The sequence below is a fragment of the Loxodonta africana genome, chromosome 25 (genome assembly GCF_030014295.1).
Source record: "Loxodonta africana isolate mLoxAfr1 chromosome 25, mLoxAfr1.hap2, whole genome shotgun sequence".
In the NCBI taxonomy this organism is placed as follows: Eukaryota; Metazoa; Chordata; class Mammalia; order Proboscidea; family Elephantidae; genus Loxodonta; species Loxodonta africana.
The window spans coordinates 28,596,875-28,613,588 of NC_087366.1; the positions used below are offsets into that span (position 1 = coordinate 28,596,875).

At 37.6% G+C, this 16,714-nt stretch overlaps 1 protein-coding gene across 14 annotated transcripts in view; it reads right to left on the reverse strand.

Moving 5' to 3' along the window:
• Nucleotides 1-16,714, reverse strand: part of RABGAP1L (RAB GTPase activating protein 1 like) — a 785,265-nt gene that overhangs the window by 207,951 nt on the left and 560,600 nt on the right. For all 14 annotated transcript variants that reach the window (XM_023549257.2, XM_023549255.2, XM_023549261.2 and 11 more), the window contains one exon: nucleotides 7,568-7,609. In XM_023549257.2, the coding sequence (XP_023405025.1) occupies nucleotides 7,568-7,609 (42 nt within the window). The remainder of the gene's footprint in view (nucleotides 1-7,567; nucleotides 7,610-16,714) is intronic.

Genomic DNA, 16,714 nt, shown 5'->3' on the forward strand with positions numbered 1-16,714 from the left:
CTGTGTCCAGTTCCTGTCCCTTCCTGCATTCTTGAGCTCAGCTATTAACCAAAAGTTTGGCAGTGCAAATCCACCAGTAACTCCTTGGAAACCCTATGGGGCAGTTCTACTCTGTCCTGTAGGGTCACTATGAGTTGGAGGGAAAGTTCTGAGTAGGAAATGGTAGAAGACTCCGGATAAGAACTGGAATATTAGAAAATGATAAGGTTATTAAAGGTCAAGAAGGAAGGAAGACTTAACAAGGAGTGGTGGCAGTTTTATATTGTTGTTGAGAATATTCACAGCAGAACATATGCTAATTCAGCAGTTTCTACATGTACCATTTAGTGACATTGATTACATTCTTCCAATTGTGCAACCGTTCTCACCCTTCTCCTCTGTCCTATAGGGTCTCTATGAGATGTAATCGACTTGATGGCAATGGGTTTGGTTTGCGTTTTGGAAAATGATAAATACGAAAGTCTGTTTCTCCTGTGGAATTCTGGACAGATTCCTAGAAGGAAGATACACAGAAGCCAGGCCTGCAGTAGCGGCTAGCGGTACGGGGAACGTTTGATGGAGGAAAGAGGTGGTACATTAACCATTTAGATTCTACCTGAAATACAAATCAGAATCACACAAGCTGAACAGGAAAATAAAAAAATAAGTAACATAATACAAATATATTTCCTATTTCTCATGTAGTGTGAGGCCTTTTCTTTTAAAAACTGAACATTAAAGTAAATGGAGTAGGCAGAGGCAGATCAATAATTGCCGACAGAAATATTTCAAAATTAAGCAAATAGGTTACATAAATCCAGATGTGCACAGAACTTCTTTTAAGCACATAAAAACCCTCTTGAAGGCCTTTACACTTGTCTCCTTTGCATAGAAGGTTTAGTCCCCAGATTTGGACACAGAGGACTATTTTTCTTCATTCAATTTTTAGGTCACACATCACCCTCAGGGCTCTTTCACTGACCGTCCAGTCCAAAGAAGGGAGCTCCCTTCTCCACACTGCATCAGCATCACTCTCAGTCACTAAACCTCAGCATGTTCTACAATAATCACATTCATTTATTTGTTTACTTACCATCTTCTCTTCATTAGAACGCAAGCTCCATGAAAGCAGGGTCTTTGCTGATCACTGCCTTATCACTAATGCTTAAAACAGTGCCTGGCACTTGGTAAGTGTTCATTATTTGTTACTGAAGAAAGTACCGCAGTAGTCTGTCTGGGTTAGAGAGTTGGGTAGCCTAGACTATCAAAAGGAGGGTAAGAGAAAGTGAGAAGGTTCTAAAAAATTTCAAGAAGTAGAATTCACAGGACTTGGTGATTGATTAGACATAGGGGATTAAGAATATAAGAGAGTCAGAGATAACTTTGGGGTTTCTGGTTTGAGCAGTTGGAGACATGGTAGTGCCCTTAATGAGATGGAGGTGACTGGAGGAGGAACAGGTTTAGCAGAGCATATCAATTCAGTTTTGACTTTTGGATTTGATATGTCTGTGAAATATTCAAGCAGACATGTTAAGCACATAGCCAAATACTGGGCCTGGACTAAGTATAAAGATGAGAGTGAACATTTACAGATGGAGATAGAGGAATGAAACAGGATGCCAAGGGAGAAAGCATCAAGGGAGTTCCTAGAGGCTGGAGCTCTGTGGAACTCCAGATTAATAGCTAAAAAGATTAATAGCTGGGACGGGGGGGGGGCGGGAAGAGTGAACAAAGGGTAATGGGAAGAAGGAAAGAGGAAAAGATAAGACAGAAGCCAAGGGAAGGTGTTTCAAAAAAAAAAAAAAGAACGTGTTTCGACAATTATTGAGGGATCAAGCAAGATAAAAATCAAAACGTCCACTAGATTTAAGGAGCTGTTAGTGACTTCAGCAAAAATGTTTAAATGCAGCAGTGAGGAAAAAATCTGTGGTGGAGAAGGTTAAAAAGCCAAAAATATCAAAGATATACTTCAGAATTTTTATATAATATAGAAAGCTCCTCCCAAGCTAAGAGAAGGTCTATTTTTTCCTAAATTTAGCCAGGTGATCCTGACTAAATTTTCACTTCCCTAAAAACACCTAGATGTTCCCAAACAAAAAAAAGTAACATTTGACTCTTCAAAACGGTTTAGAGTTTTGTTTCTTTACAATTAAACAAATTATTATAATAATTACTTTTTAGGCTGCTTTGTTTTATAACGTCCACAAATGTTTATAGTTTAGAAATTCTGCTTTTTCAAGGTAGTGGGGAAAATGCATTCTCATATTGCTGATAGAGAGCAATTTTGCAATATGTATCAAAATTTAAAATGTGATTACAGTTTGACCTAGCAATTCTATTTCTAGAAATTTATCCAAGAGGTATAATTGAATAAGTAGGAAAGATGGCGCAGGCCCAGGCAGTGTTTCGTTCTGTTTTACATAGGGCAGCTATGAGTCAGAACTGACTCGATGGCGCTGAACAGCAACAACAAGAGGCAAAGATGTAAGTTTAAAGATGTTTTTTATGGTTTTGTTTACCAGGGAAGTCTGAAACAATTTAAATGTTCATGAAATTTGGATATGAAATTGGTTAAATAAACTATGGTACATACAGTGGAATACTAAACAGCCGTTAAAAAGACTAAGGAAGATCTGTGTTTAATAGTAGCATCTGAGTTCACTGTATTGTTTATTGCATGCAAGGCACCAATCATATATGAACTCATTAAACCCAGAAAAAATACTATGAGATAGGTATTATTAACATCCCTGATTTAAAGGTGAGGAAACTAATTTACTCAAGATAACTGGATAAATTGCTGGAGATGGGATTTGAACTCAAGCAGTCTGACTCTAGAGTCTTGCTTTTAGCCACTATATGTATATAGTGACATGGAAAAACATTCATCATATATTATTAAAGAAAAAGAGCACTGTTCAACAGCATTTTTTGAAAGAAAATATATATTCATCCTTTTATACCATTCTTCTGTATTTCTCTCCTATCTCATCTCCTTATCTGTCATCCTCAAGGCCATATTAAAAAGTAAACATAGTACGTACATATGTATACACGTGTATGTACATATATATGTATATGTGTACGCAATGCATGCTTACATATTAATAGACTAAAAAATGAGAGGGAGATTTAATACCAAATTTTTCACTCTGATGTTATCTCTGTAGATGAGATTATAGGGGGACTTTCTTTATGGCTGTAATATTTATACACGCACACACACACATGCATATAATTTTTGGAGGGGGAAGGAGAGAAAAATATTCCGTCATTTGCTTTTTTCCACAGTCAAAGAGCAAATAACCTACTCTGATTGAAAAATCTCTGTCCGACAGTAAGTGGTAAAAACAATTCTGACAGATCATCTCTAATCTACTATAATGTAGTGAGCTATGACTACTGAATGTTTTATACAATAAGTCAATTAGATTTTTAGAAACATATTTAACTTACCTACGGACATTGCAAACATCCTAAATGACTTGATTATGGTTGATTATGCCACCTATACAATGAATCATTCTTTAATCTCAATGGCTTTCTAGCTTTCTGGTAGCCTTTATGAATTAGATTTTTAGAAACATATCTAACTTACCTATTGGACATTACAAACATCCTAAATGATTTGATGATGATTGATTATGCTCCCTATTACAGGGAATCATTCTTTAATCTCAATAACTTTCTAGCTATCTGGTAGACTTTTTCTAACCCAAAAGAGAGCAGGTCCCATTCAGAAAGTATCTTTAAACTATACCAAGTAACAGAGATGTACATCCCACATCTATGCTGTTTTAAAATAACTATAAATCCAGCTTTATCACTGTCATGGATTGAATTATGTCCCCTGAAAAATGTGTGTACCAGTTGGGCTGGGCCATGATTCCCACTATTGTGTGATTTTCCTGTATGTTGTAAAACCTGCCTCCACGATGTTCATTAGGGAGGATGGGCGGCAGTTGTACTAGTGAGGCAGGACTCAGCCTACGACATTGGATTGTGTCTTGAGGCACTCTCTTGAGATATAGAAGATAGAAGCAAGCAGAGAGACAGGGGGGCCTCATACCACCAAGAAAGAAGCTCCAAGAGCAGAGTGCATCCTTTGGACACAGGGTCCCTGCGCCTGAGAAGACCCTCAACCAGGGGAAGATTGAGGACAAGGACCTTCCTCCAGAGCGGACAGAGACAGAAAGCCTTCACCTGGAGCCAATGTCCTGAATTTGGACTTGTAACTTACTAGACTGAGAGAAAATAAATTTCTCTTTGTTAAAGCCATCCACTTGTGGTATTTCTGTTATGGCAGCACTAGGTAACCAAGATAGTCATTAATGAGCAAAAAGACTTTAGGTAATCATATGACCTCTTGGGTCCTGGTTCCCTCAATTTCCAACTGGGAGAAAGAATTAGATGGCATGCTTCGGCTAACACAATTAAGATGCTCCAACATATAATACCTGGACACTTAATGTGTGGTAATGAGATAGATCACACTAGCACTCAGCACAGAGTAAGCATCCAAGAAATGTTAGTTCCTTTCCAGTTCCCCTCATTACGAGACCAAAACCCAAAGCCCATTGTCAACAAGTCAATTCCAACTCATTGTAACCCTAAAGGACATGCTTTTAAAACAGGTATATCTAAAGTCCTGCTGCTGCTCTATTCAAAATTAGCTAGGCTGAGTTCATAAGGAATTTGAACTATTCTTAAATTTATTATTTTATGGAAAAAAATCCCATACTCATTGTTGTCGAGTTGATTCTGACTCATGGCGACCCCATGTGTACACATCCTTATATCTGGCACACTAGATTAGAAGTTAAAAGTTAGTCACTGTCATACGCGTTTGGGGTATCCTTTTTTCAGGTGGGGCTAACCAGATCAATAAAGGTATACTTCAATTCAGCCCTATATATTCTGTTTACATGGGACCAGGTCCGTGATTCACACTAGGAAGGGATATAGATATAGGCCCCTAGTGATGAGAAAAAAGGAACCCTCGTGGCACGATGGTTAAGTGCTCGGCTGCAAACCGAAAGGCCGGCAGTTCGAACCCACCAGCCACTACACCGGAGAAAGATGTGGCAGTCTGCTTTCGTAAAGATTTACAGCCTTGGAAACTCTGTGGGGCAGTTCTCCCTCTGTCCTATAGGGTTACTCTGAGTCAGAATTGACTTGATGGTGGTGAGTCTGTTTTTGTTTTAACTTGTCAAATGCTCCAGGATGATGTTTAGATGCCCATGTGTTGCTAGAAAAGGTACAAAAAGCCTTTCTGTCCAATGGCCATAGAATGTCCTCCACACAGGCCTGGTCTGGGGTTAACATGGCCAAAAATAAATGTAAATAATACAAACATGCCAATATGTCAATCAGAAAGTTAATTAGCCAGAAGTATAAAGTATTAGGAAGAAAGACCGGGTGTTCTCTTCTGGAAACCCTATGGAGCTCAGCTCTACTCTGACACGTGAGGTCGCCATGAGTTGGAATCAACTTGACAGCAAATATTTTTATTGGTTTGGAGAGTATTAAGCTGACACATTCTACAGTATAGGTCTGATATAACCAGAGAGTCTGTCTGGATTACTCAAAAGGCAGACTAAGCAAAGCATGTGCCAGGGCAGCAGTAAACAATGAGAAAGATATTTTGGGAAAGATGTAATATCTGACAAAAAAATAAAAAAAACTTTACATATGAGAGGAAAACCAGAACTTCGTTGGACTTCCTTATACTTTATGGTTTAGTATTATTTTTAGTCTGATTTACATAATACTTGCACTGCTTAAAAACTGCTTAGGCATTCTAAATATCTTATTCTAGCCCTGCTCAGAAGCCAATTTAGAAAGATTTTGGTTTTGATTTGCCTTATGACAAGAAAAAAAAAAAATAGAAGTAGACTTCCATGACTTCGTTGAAAGATACAAGTAAATACGTTTACGTTATTATACTAAAACTACTGCATTTTTATGTAAATAATGTGCACCTTCTCCTTTTGTTTGCCAACTGCAACCTCCCCCGTGAGGTATTTTCATAAGTGCCACTATGGGAATTTTTTTACATGTTACTGGAAGCCCTGGTGGTGTAGTGGTTAAGAGTTACAGCTGCTAACGAAAATGCTGGCAGTTCGAATCCACCAAGTGCTCCTTGGAAACCCTGTGGGGCAGGTCTACTCTGTGCTATAAAAAAAAATATAGGTGCCAATAAGTCAGAATCAATTTTACGGCAATGGGTTTACTGGTTAAAAAAAATTAACACAGTGTGCTTACAAAAAAACCTTGCGGGGGGGGGGTGGGGGGAAGGACGCAGCTGACAAATGTAGAAGGTGTGCGTTATTCGTATAAAAATTCAGTATTTTAAATATTTTTCTAACTTCTAGAATAACTCTGACATAAGAATTGTTCATTCGTAAACATACAAAAATTAATCAACAATGTAAAGTCCATTTTTATAAACTTCACAGGAAGCAAATGTTCAGCAGAACAAGAGGTGAGGAGCAGTAACCCACTTCTTGAGTTGCATGGAGTCTGTACTTTTTCATGCCTTGGTTTTGAATCAAGACATGTTAATGGTTAAGTGTCAAGGCCTTCCTGAGATAACAAGTCATTATCTTTTGAGGGATAAGGAAGAATGATGGGGGAATTGAGAAACACATTCTCAGTTACCTTGGAAATAACAATAATAATCCTAACAATGAGAGCTAACATTCATTGGGTAATCAAATTTTCTAGATGCTACTTAAGGACTTTCATGTAGCATCTTATTTAATTCTTACAATTCCATAAATTCATTTCTATTATTATCTCAAAACTCAGGCTGTGTGTACTTGGAGTAACTTGCCCAAGGTCATATACTACGGCTGAAATTAGAACCAAAACTGAGTCCAGCGCCTGCGATTTTAACCACCATGTTGTACTGAAAAAATGGCGAGCCTGCATCTTTTTATAAACAAAGCAATTATCGCCTTCAATAACACAATGTCATCTTTGACTGAAGGGCAAAAACTGGCTGAGTTATTTTCACTAACTCTGCAGCAAAATATCACAGTGTTGTTAAAGCTGCATTGATATGCTGATATAAAATCCAACAAGGTAATTATAATTGAGTTCTAAAGTGTCTTATAAATTTTCAGCTATCAGGGAAAGAACTGCAAATTGAAATGTAGCACTTTCTTTTTTAGTCAGTATATTAGAGAAGCTTTTTAATAATTCAATTATATGTTTAGGTCTCTCCAGGGATGTTATTATGGTAAGAAATATTTTAAGAAACAAGCTGGCATCATTTAGACAGAAAATAGGCTTTAACCTTTTCTGTTACAAAATTGAGCCCATATAAATGAAAGCATCCTTAAATGTTACTGGAAGGGGTGCTGAAGAGCGAAAGTAAATGAATTGTAAGAAAAACAAATCCCAAATAAACAACATAATATGGGGTGGAGTGGGGAGAAAAGAATTAGAAGTTTCTCAGAGAAGTCTTTTTTTTTGTTCAGGAATCTGGAGGCCAAATGGGTCAAAGGATATATATTGAATTTTTTCAGTCCCAACATAAGAGAGGTAAGGTGGTTTGGTAGCTTAAAGATAAAGACAGACTTACCTTTAGGAGAGCCAAGGCTACATGAAAGATTATGTTCAAACCCTGAAATAGAAAAAGAAAGCAAAAATCAATACTGCTACATCTATCACTGTTTTATTAAGTACTTTCCCAAGACTTCCACACATTTTTAACAAAATCCCTAATTGCTTTCATTTTCATATACAATAGTTAAATCACGAACTTTAAAAAAAAAAGAGGTATTTTTCTCCTGTGAGATTTATTTCAAATGTCCAGTAATATTTAATTAACATTCACATAATTTTTACTATTTTCACAATAAATTGTTTTCTTTGAATACACTTCTGGATTATTTCCATGGGTCTAAGACATGTTGTCAGGAGGGATGAGTCTCTGGAGAAGGACATCATGCTTGGTAAAGCAGAAGGTTAGTGAAAAAGAGGAAGACCCTCAATGAGATGGATTGACACAGCGGCTGCAACAATGGGCTCAAGCATAACAAGGATCATGAGGATGGCACAGGACTAGGCAGTGTTTCATTCTGTTGTACACAGGGTTGCTATGAGTTGGAACCAACTGCACAGCACCTAACAACAACAACAAAAAAGGCTTGAGAAATTTAAGATTCTTGCTTAAGAGGGCAGCGTGAGGTAGAAATATAAAACTATGAATAAAAAAAATTCCTAAATCCTAGTCCAACATCCAGGTGATGAGGTTAAATCGCCAGAGCAGACAAAACTAAACAAAACAAACAAAAAACAGTGCTGCTGATAAATGGGACAGATTGTATAAGGGAAGCTGTAAGCAGCACAATGGATTCTCACCAATGTTGTTATTGTTTCTTACTTGTTTCTTTAAGTGCTTGCTTTCGAGTAGTATTTGCACAACTAGAGATGGTAATTAGGGAGGGCCTGTATGCCAGTCTTTCTTTTCCTTTTCTTTCTTTCCCTCCCGCCTCCCTCTTTCTTGGAAACCTTGGTTGTGCTGTGGTTAAGAATTCCACTGCTAGCCAAGAGGTCAGCAGTTCAAATCCACTGGGTGCTCCTTAGAAACCATATGCGGGCAGTTCTACTCTGTCCTATAGGAAAAAAAGACTGTCAGATCCTAATACAAAATTTCTATTGAAAACCAGAGCAATATTTCTTTAGAAAGAAACTGCTTCTTGAGAAACCATATTGGAGGTGAATTTTGAATGTTGGGTTCAGCTCAATGACTCCTAAGAGATGTTGAGGTATTAAATTCGAAGAGATGGGGAATGCTCAAGTTTACAGCATCAGAAACAGCGTTGCTATAGAATGTGCTGTTTCCTTGTCCTCCGAGTCATCATAAAAGAGGAGAAAGATCTTTCAAGTATGAGTTGACATCTCCCTACGTCCAAAGTCGATGTGCCTTCTTTCACCCTGGCCACAAATATAATCTATCTGCTTTATGGACCAAATGTACTATGTAAAAAACTTTTAATAAAGCATGCTTCTTCTGTGTCCAAAATCGGAAGTGATGATTAAGACTAGATAACTCAGGGTACTTTCCTGTTATAATTTGCTAATGTAACTTTTCATATTCAGCTACCAAAAATATGACATAATGATGGAAGGGTAAATCATAAGCAAAAAATATTTGGTTAGAGGTTTTGGTTTTATTCAATTGATTCTTTAAGAATCCAAAAGCTGTAGGAAATAACTACAGTCAGACCAGCAAAGCAAAAAACAGATTGATCCAATTCATCACTACACCAAGCAATGATCCTAGTTTTTTTTTTAACTATTGCAAGAAAATATACAACACAACATTTGTCAATTCAACATTGATCCTAGAATAGTTCTGATCACAATTTATCAAGTAGGAAAACAGAAAGAAGACTATGTAGACCAAAAAACTTGGATTATAATTAGGCAAAATTAGTAAAATCCAAATCTGGGTCCTTACCCACTAGCTGCTGCCCACTGCTGATAAAACCTGCAGGCCAAGAGAAAAAAGATCAGCTGCCCTGTCCCCCACTCCCTCCATCCCTACTCCACCTACTAGGCTTCACTTTCAGGCAGTAGTGAATTCTCACAACCTTAGTGCCTATCAACCTGCCATTGGGACTAAATCCACCATGTCTCCAGTTCTTGTTTTTCCCAGTCACTGCTCAAAATGTAAGCCCCTCTTCCCTCTTGTTCTCTAATCCTCATAATGCTCTGGGTCTTTTCTCCTAACCCGGTTTTTCTCTCCTCCTCCCCTTCCCAAATCCTTTCACTGTACTCTTTGGAATGTCTACTTCATGTTCAACCAGCTATGCTATATTCTAAACCTCTCTGCCAAATATCCCCCCTACTTCCTTGCTTTCACAGGAATAGTGAAATCTCACTGATTCTCATAACAACGTGTACTATGATCCCCAATTTCCAGAATGTGAAAATGACCAGTCCAAGGTTATATATGGTATGTAATTTGTAGCAGGCTAGAAACAACCCCCCTTCTTTCCCCCGCTCCAAGCTTCATGCCGTCTAGTCTAATGAGATTTTCACTATACAGTGCTGGGGTAACATACAGAGTTCAGTGTTGTTGTTGTTAGGTGACATCGAGTCAATTCTGACTACTGGTGACCCCAAGAGATAGAGAAAAACTGCCTCATAGGGTTTTCTTGGCTATAATCTTTATGGGAAGCAGATCACCAGGTCTTTCCACTGCAGAGCCGTTAGATGTGTTCAACTTCCAGTTTTTCAGTTAGCAGCCAAGTGCTTAACCGTTGTACTTCTTATACAGTTAAGTAGTTAAGTGCTTATTTGATGACCAGATGATTCCGTTATACTGTTGCTGTTGTTGTTAGGTGCCATTGAGTCAGTTCTGACTCATAGTGGCCCTACGTGCAACAGAACGAAACACTGCCCAGTCCTGTGCCATCCTTACAATCGTTGTTATGCTTGAGCCCATTGTTGCAGCCACTGTGTCAATCCACCTTGTTGAGGGTCTTCCTCTTTTCCGCTGACCCTGTACTCTGCCAAGCATGATGTCCTTCTCCAGGGACTCATCCCTCCTGACAACATGTCCAAAGTATGTAAGGCGCAGTCTCGCCATCCTTGCCTCTAAGGAGCATTCTGGCCGCACTTCTTCCAAGACAGATTTGTTCGTTGTTTTGGCAGTCCATAGTATATTAAATATTCTTCGCCAACACCACAATTAAAAGGCGTGAACTCTTCTTCCGTCTTCCTTATTCATTGTCCAGCTTTCACATGCATATGATGCTATTGAAAATACCATGGCTTGGGTCAGGCGCACCTTAGTCTTCAGGGTGACATCTTTGCTCTTCAACACTTTGAAGAGGTCCTTTGCAGCAGATTTATCCAATGCAACGCGTCTTTTGATTTATTCACTGCTGCTTCCATGGGTGTTGTTTATGGATCCAAGTAAAATGAAATCCTTGACAACTTCAATCTTTTCTCCGTTTATCATGATGTTGCTCATTGGTCCAGTTGGGAGGATTTTTGTTTTCTTTATGTTGAGGTGTAATCCATACTGAAGGTTGTGGTCTTTGATCTTCATTAGTAAGCGCTTCAAGTCCTCTTCACTGCTTGCTGAAAGTGAAGAGGACTTGAAGCACTCTCTTATACTAGCTACCCTAAATTTTCTGGGATTGATTCTTTTTTCTTATGAGCCAGAAGGCCAATTAGATCAATCTACAGAATCCTTATCAAATTACAGGAAGAACCTCTTTGCTTCAATTATTGCAAACTATTGGACAAGTGAGCCATAAAAACACAAACAAGGACTAAGAAATTAAAAAAAATTTTAAGTTCTCCGAATAGCCAAAAATAGCTCTCATAAATACCATGGGAAAAAAAAAAAAAAAAAAAAACACCATGAGAAACATTTATTCAAATTTTTACCTTATATATACTTCTAATTAGTTTTGTGATATGATTTTATAGTTTATAGATACTAGAAATAGCAAACTACAAGACAAAGTATACTTTAGGTGTGGTTAGGTACAGATGACCTGTATAGACAGTTGTCAGAATTAAAATATTAGATTTGACAGAAATAGAAGACACACAGAAAAACCTGTGAAAGCTGGGACCCATGTAAGGCAGCAACCTGTCAGAGAAGAAATACTCAAATATTTTCAACTAATGTAGAGTGACAGAAAAGTGCTAAGACTATACCCTATCAAACATGGAAAACTTGCAAGATGCAGAAAAACAAGGTAGTCTCGTCGAGTTTTGGCTCTCACAGGTTTCACTGTATTTAAAAAAAAAAAAAACTATAAAATACATTATACTATGGACTGCCAAAAGAACAAACAAATCTGTCTTGGAAGAAGTACAGCCAGAATGCACCTTAGAAGCCAGGATGGAGAGACTTTGTCTCAAATGCTTTGGACATGTTGTCAGGAAGATCAGTCCCTGGAGAAGAACATCATGCTTGGTAAAGTAGAGGGTTATCAAAACACAGGAAGACCCTCAACAAGATGGACTGACACAGTGGCTACAATAATGGGCTCAAGCATAATAACGATTGTGAGGATGGCGCAGGATCAGGCAGTGTTTCATTCTGTTGTACACACAGTCATTATGACTTGACGGCACCTGACAACAACAACAATAAAATGCACAGCTATCTGGTCCCATTTAGTGAAGGAGTCAATGACCCCTCAATAGTTAACCTTCATAATGGCAACCCGGCAGCATTAATGAACGTTTACGTTATGTTCAAAGTACTGTACTTAATAAGGGAGTATAGTGTGTGGATTCAATTAAAAAAAAAAAAAAACTTTTTAAAGCTTGGATGGACAAGAGGTAACTTTCCATTACTAGAAAAATTTATACATATGAACTCTTCAAATAAGTTCAGAATATTAAGGTATCACTGTACCTGCTTATAAAAAGGTCTAGACATTATCCTTAAAAATCAAGAAAAACAAAAACTTCATAAGCCTTAAGCTAAAGCAGGACAGAGTGGCCAGACTATGCCAACAAATAAGATGCTTTCAGATCTCTGAGTCGTTGGAAATCAAGAAAAACTTGCTATTCTACCAAGTTCCTTATTTCAGTACAAAATGTATCTTAATTTCCTGAGAGGAAAAGAGGCAACCTCAGTTGGATATTTTTAAATATCTATTTTTTCTTTTAAATAAGAGTTGTTCTCATTTAGAAATATAATTAGAGGTGTGATTAAGTTATGGAAGCCTTCCACAGGCCAGTCTTTGGTCAGTTTAAAAGAAGTGTACTAGAAATAGGCTGGTTTTAAGACGATGGTGTCAGTGTAAGCACTGGTCTTCATCACAGTCTCCTAGCCAACAACAGAGAACCACCCTTCACGCTTCCAAGCCAACATTAATTAATTCCCCACTGATACTTTATTTTTCACCTACTCTTCCATAATTCAACCTCTGCTTTGCTGAACTGTAATATATATTTTTGAAATACACTTTTAAAAGGAAAAGATGCCTCCTATTTTTAGGAATATGTAATTTCTAACATTTCATTTGTTATTGAGAGGTAAACAAATGTTCCTAGTGTACTCAAAGTGTTAAAAAGTCCAGGGAATTATTAAGAATAACAGGTAAATATGTTGTTACAGCTACTTATTATTTATCTATTACAGCTTTTTACTCTTTATTTATTGTATTATCTATAGTACAAAGGTTAACTCTAAGTGCAAAGTGATAAATAAGAGCCAACATGCACTGAGTACTTTCTATGTGCGAAGATCTGAATTATGTTAAAAGTATGTGCCTATCAATTCTCACAACTTTTAAGTTCCATTTTACAGACAAGGAAATTAAAACTTGGAGACGTCAAAGTAAATTTCCCAAGATCACACAGCCAGTAAGTGGTAGATCCAGAATTTTAACATAAGTGGCCTAATTCTAGAAGTTATACTCTTAACCACTAAGTTAGAGAAGATGGCTTGACGAATAAGTGAATGAACGAATAAATCCCTTATTTGTTTATTATTCTACGTGGCATCTAACTTCTAAGGGACTGAAGTGACTCCTTCCATTTCTAGGCAAGTAAATTTTGAGAGCAGAGAGTAGTAGAAAGGTAACAAAGAGGTGACTTCTACCAAAACCAAATTCTATTATTTGTCTCTATACTGAAAACACTCACAAAAAATGGCTGAAGGCTTACAGGATGTGAGGCAATGAAAACTCAGCTTGCTGTGGAAAGGGTCATGACCCTCCTCCAGAGACAAGAGATTGAGGTCAGCCTTGTGTGCGTGAAGAAGCAGTTCCTTAACTGATTGGGATGCTGCTGTTTCAAGATTCAGTCACAGCCTGGCAAAGTCTTCGCCTTAAACAACACCTACGAGTAATTGCCCCAAATTAAATAATTGCTCCAAAGTGCAGATCACAGTGTTCTTGGGTAGGCCAACAATTGAGCACCCACATCCCTGCATAAAGAAAGGCTGACGGCAGAGCGCTCACGGAAACAAAGACTCTGAACATTTTGGCTCTGATGAGCAGGCAATCCTGAACTCAGAGGGAGCTGACAGATTGTGTGAAAAGCTGTCAAGAACTATGCTGACAGCACTGAGAACAAATGCTGAAAAGGTAGTGTCAAAAAGTGCCAAATGTGCATCAGCACCTGGGTCCTTAGAGATCAAAATAAAAGGAAATAAATAGTATGTGGAAATGGAAATCCTAACAAGACAGTGAGAAATTATCAAACCAAGAGTGCTCAAGGTAAATGGAGCAGGCCCACAGACAAACACAGTTAAAGCCAGAGGAAACGGACTGCTGCCTTTTCTGACCCATCTAAAATGGGACATACTACCTCAGGAAGTGAAATAGCATATCAAAATAATATAAAATGAACTGAGCACTTGGTAAGTAGTTAACAAATTGTAGCAATTACTACTAGGTTCATATATTTATTACCCACCATATCTCAGAAGGTAATTGGTATTTTACATATTTTTTTTCACTTAATTGCCTCAACAATTAAATTACACAAGTTGTATTGCCACTATTTTAAAGATGTGGAAACTGAGGCTCAGGTGCATAACACTATTAATAAATAGTAAAGCTGGACTGGATTTAGCTCTGTCAGACAAAGATAAAATCCATGTTTTTTTTCCTCTAATTCCAGCTCTACTGCTAATTCAGTGAGACTTTGGTTAGATATTTGTGATGAATTAAAGACAGTCACAATTCTTCGGTACTTCTCCTACTGAGAGGTGGGGGTTCTGCTACTTCTTTGACCAGCAGAACATGGTGGAAGTGATGCCCAAGCCTTAAGAGACTGGCAACTTCCAAGTCCCGCGTCTTGGAGAACTCAATCTTGGAAGACAGCCACCAGGTAAGAAGTGAATTACACTTAGACCCCCATGCTCTAAGAAGCCAAATAACATGAAGAGGTCCTGGGGGGATGAGATGTTATATGAAAAGAAAGAGAGGCCAAGGAGCATCAAGGTGCTAGACATGTGGGTGAAAGATTCATCTTAGAAATGGACTCTCTAGCTCTTGCTGCCCCAACTGGTGCCATGTGGATCAGAGACGAACCAATCAGCTGAGCCCTTCCCAAACTCCTGACCCATGCACTTGGGAACAAAATAAATGGCTATTCTAAAAATTTAAAACAACTTTTTACTTTTATATAATTTCAGACTTAGAAAACACTGCAAAAATAGTACAAAGAATTCCTGTATACCCTTGACACAGCTTCACCAAATGTTAACATCTTACATAACCACAATGTAATTATCAAAATGGAGAAATTAGTATTCAAATTTTGTTAAATGTCCTACTAATGTCCTTTTTCTGTCCAGGAGCCAATCCTGGATCTCACACTGAATTTATCTGTCATGTCTACTTGGTCTCTATTAATCCGGGACAGTTTTCAGTCTCTCTCTTTCATGACCTTGACACTTTTCTTGAAGAGTAATGGCCAATTATTTTATAGAGTCCCTCTCAATTGGTGTTAGTCTGATATTTCCTCATGATTAAATTCAGATTCTATATTTTGAGCACAGATACCACAGAAGTGATGTTGTGCCCTTCTCAGTGTATCGTATCAGGAGGCTGTATAACATCAATATGTCTAATTATAAAATCATTGTTTAAAAGACACTCAGTTTTGGTATAGCTTGTTATGTATAACACGTAACCACAGCAGTATTCCTTTGGCTACTCTTTGATAAATTCTTTACTTCTATGGTCTGTAAAGTAACGCATTTTTCCATAAAAAGAAGGTAAAAATAACACATAATTACCATGCACATATAAAGAAGCAAACACTGACTGTTCTTAAACATAGGTTCCATAGCGAGAATATTCTGATGCAGCAACCAAAAAATCTTTTAATTTATTCTGCTTCAAATATTGTAAACTCTCGAAAAGTTCGATTTCTTAAAATGGCTAAAATAGCGGAGTTTGATACAGTAAGCAGTAAAATGATGTGAAGTTTTGGTATTCAGGTTCTGTTTTTGGATGCCCACTAGAGGTCAGGATTGCAGCACTGAAAACCAAGTGCAGCTTTAAAAAAAAAAATTTACATGGAACTTCACAGCAGGCATCTACATAAATTCATTTAAGTCGTGCTGTTTTAAAAACCCTAAGGGCTAAGTAAGTCCTCCCTATCTCCATTACTAATTCACTAATAATAATATAAAGTACACAAAAGAGTAAATGATTTCCACCCTTCCCTTTTCCCAGTTTTATTATATATTCCTCATTTTTATTATCAATTGTTTTCTTAAACTTTTTTTTTCCATTAAATAGAATTGTGAAAAAGAGGGAGTTAAAGGATGGAATCCCTCTGTCTAGTTGTGATCTTCTAGCTTTTTTTTTTTTTTAAATCTTTGCATTGTTTTTACAAACGAAGTACTGGATGGAGCGTATCTACAAAGTTTGGAGTTCTTAGAGGTTAATGACATCTGAATTACATGCACCTTTCAGAAACAAGGACACCCTGGTGGTATAGTGGTAACTGCTACAGCTGCTTACCAAAAGGTCAGCAGTTCAAATTCACCAGGTGCTCCTGGGAAACTCTATGGGGCAGTTCTACTCTGTCCTAGAGGGTTGCTATGAGTTGGAATTGAGGGCAAGGAGTTTGAGTTTTTTGGGGGGGGGGGGGGGAGTTTCAGAAACAAGGCTGGTAAATTGAGGAAATAATCAAATTTGAGTTTTTGACATATATTCATCAAATCTCTGTGCTAGACATTTTGAGGACTGCTTAGTGTACACAAGTATTTGTATATTTACAA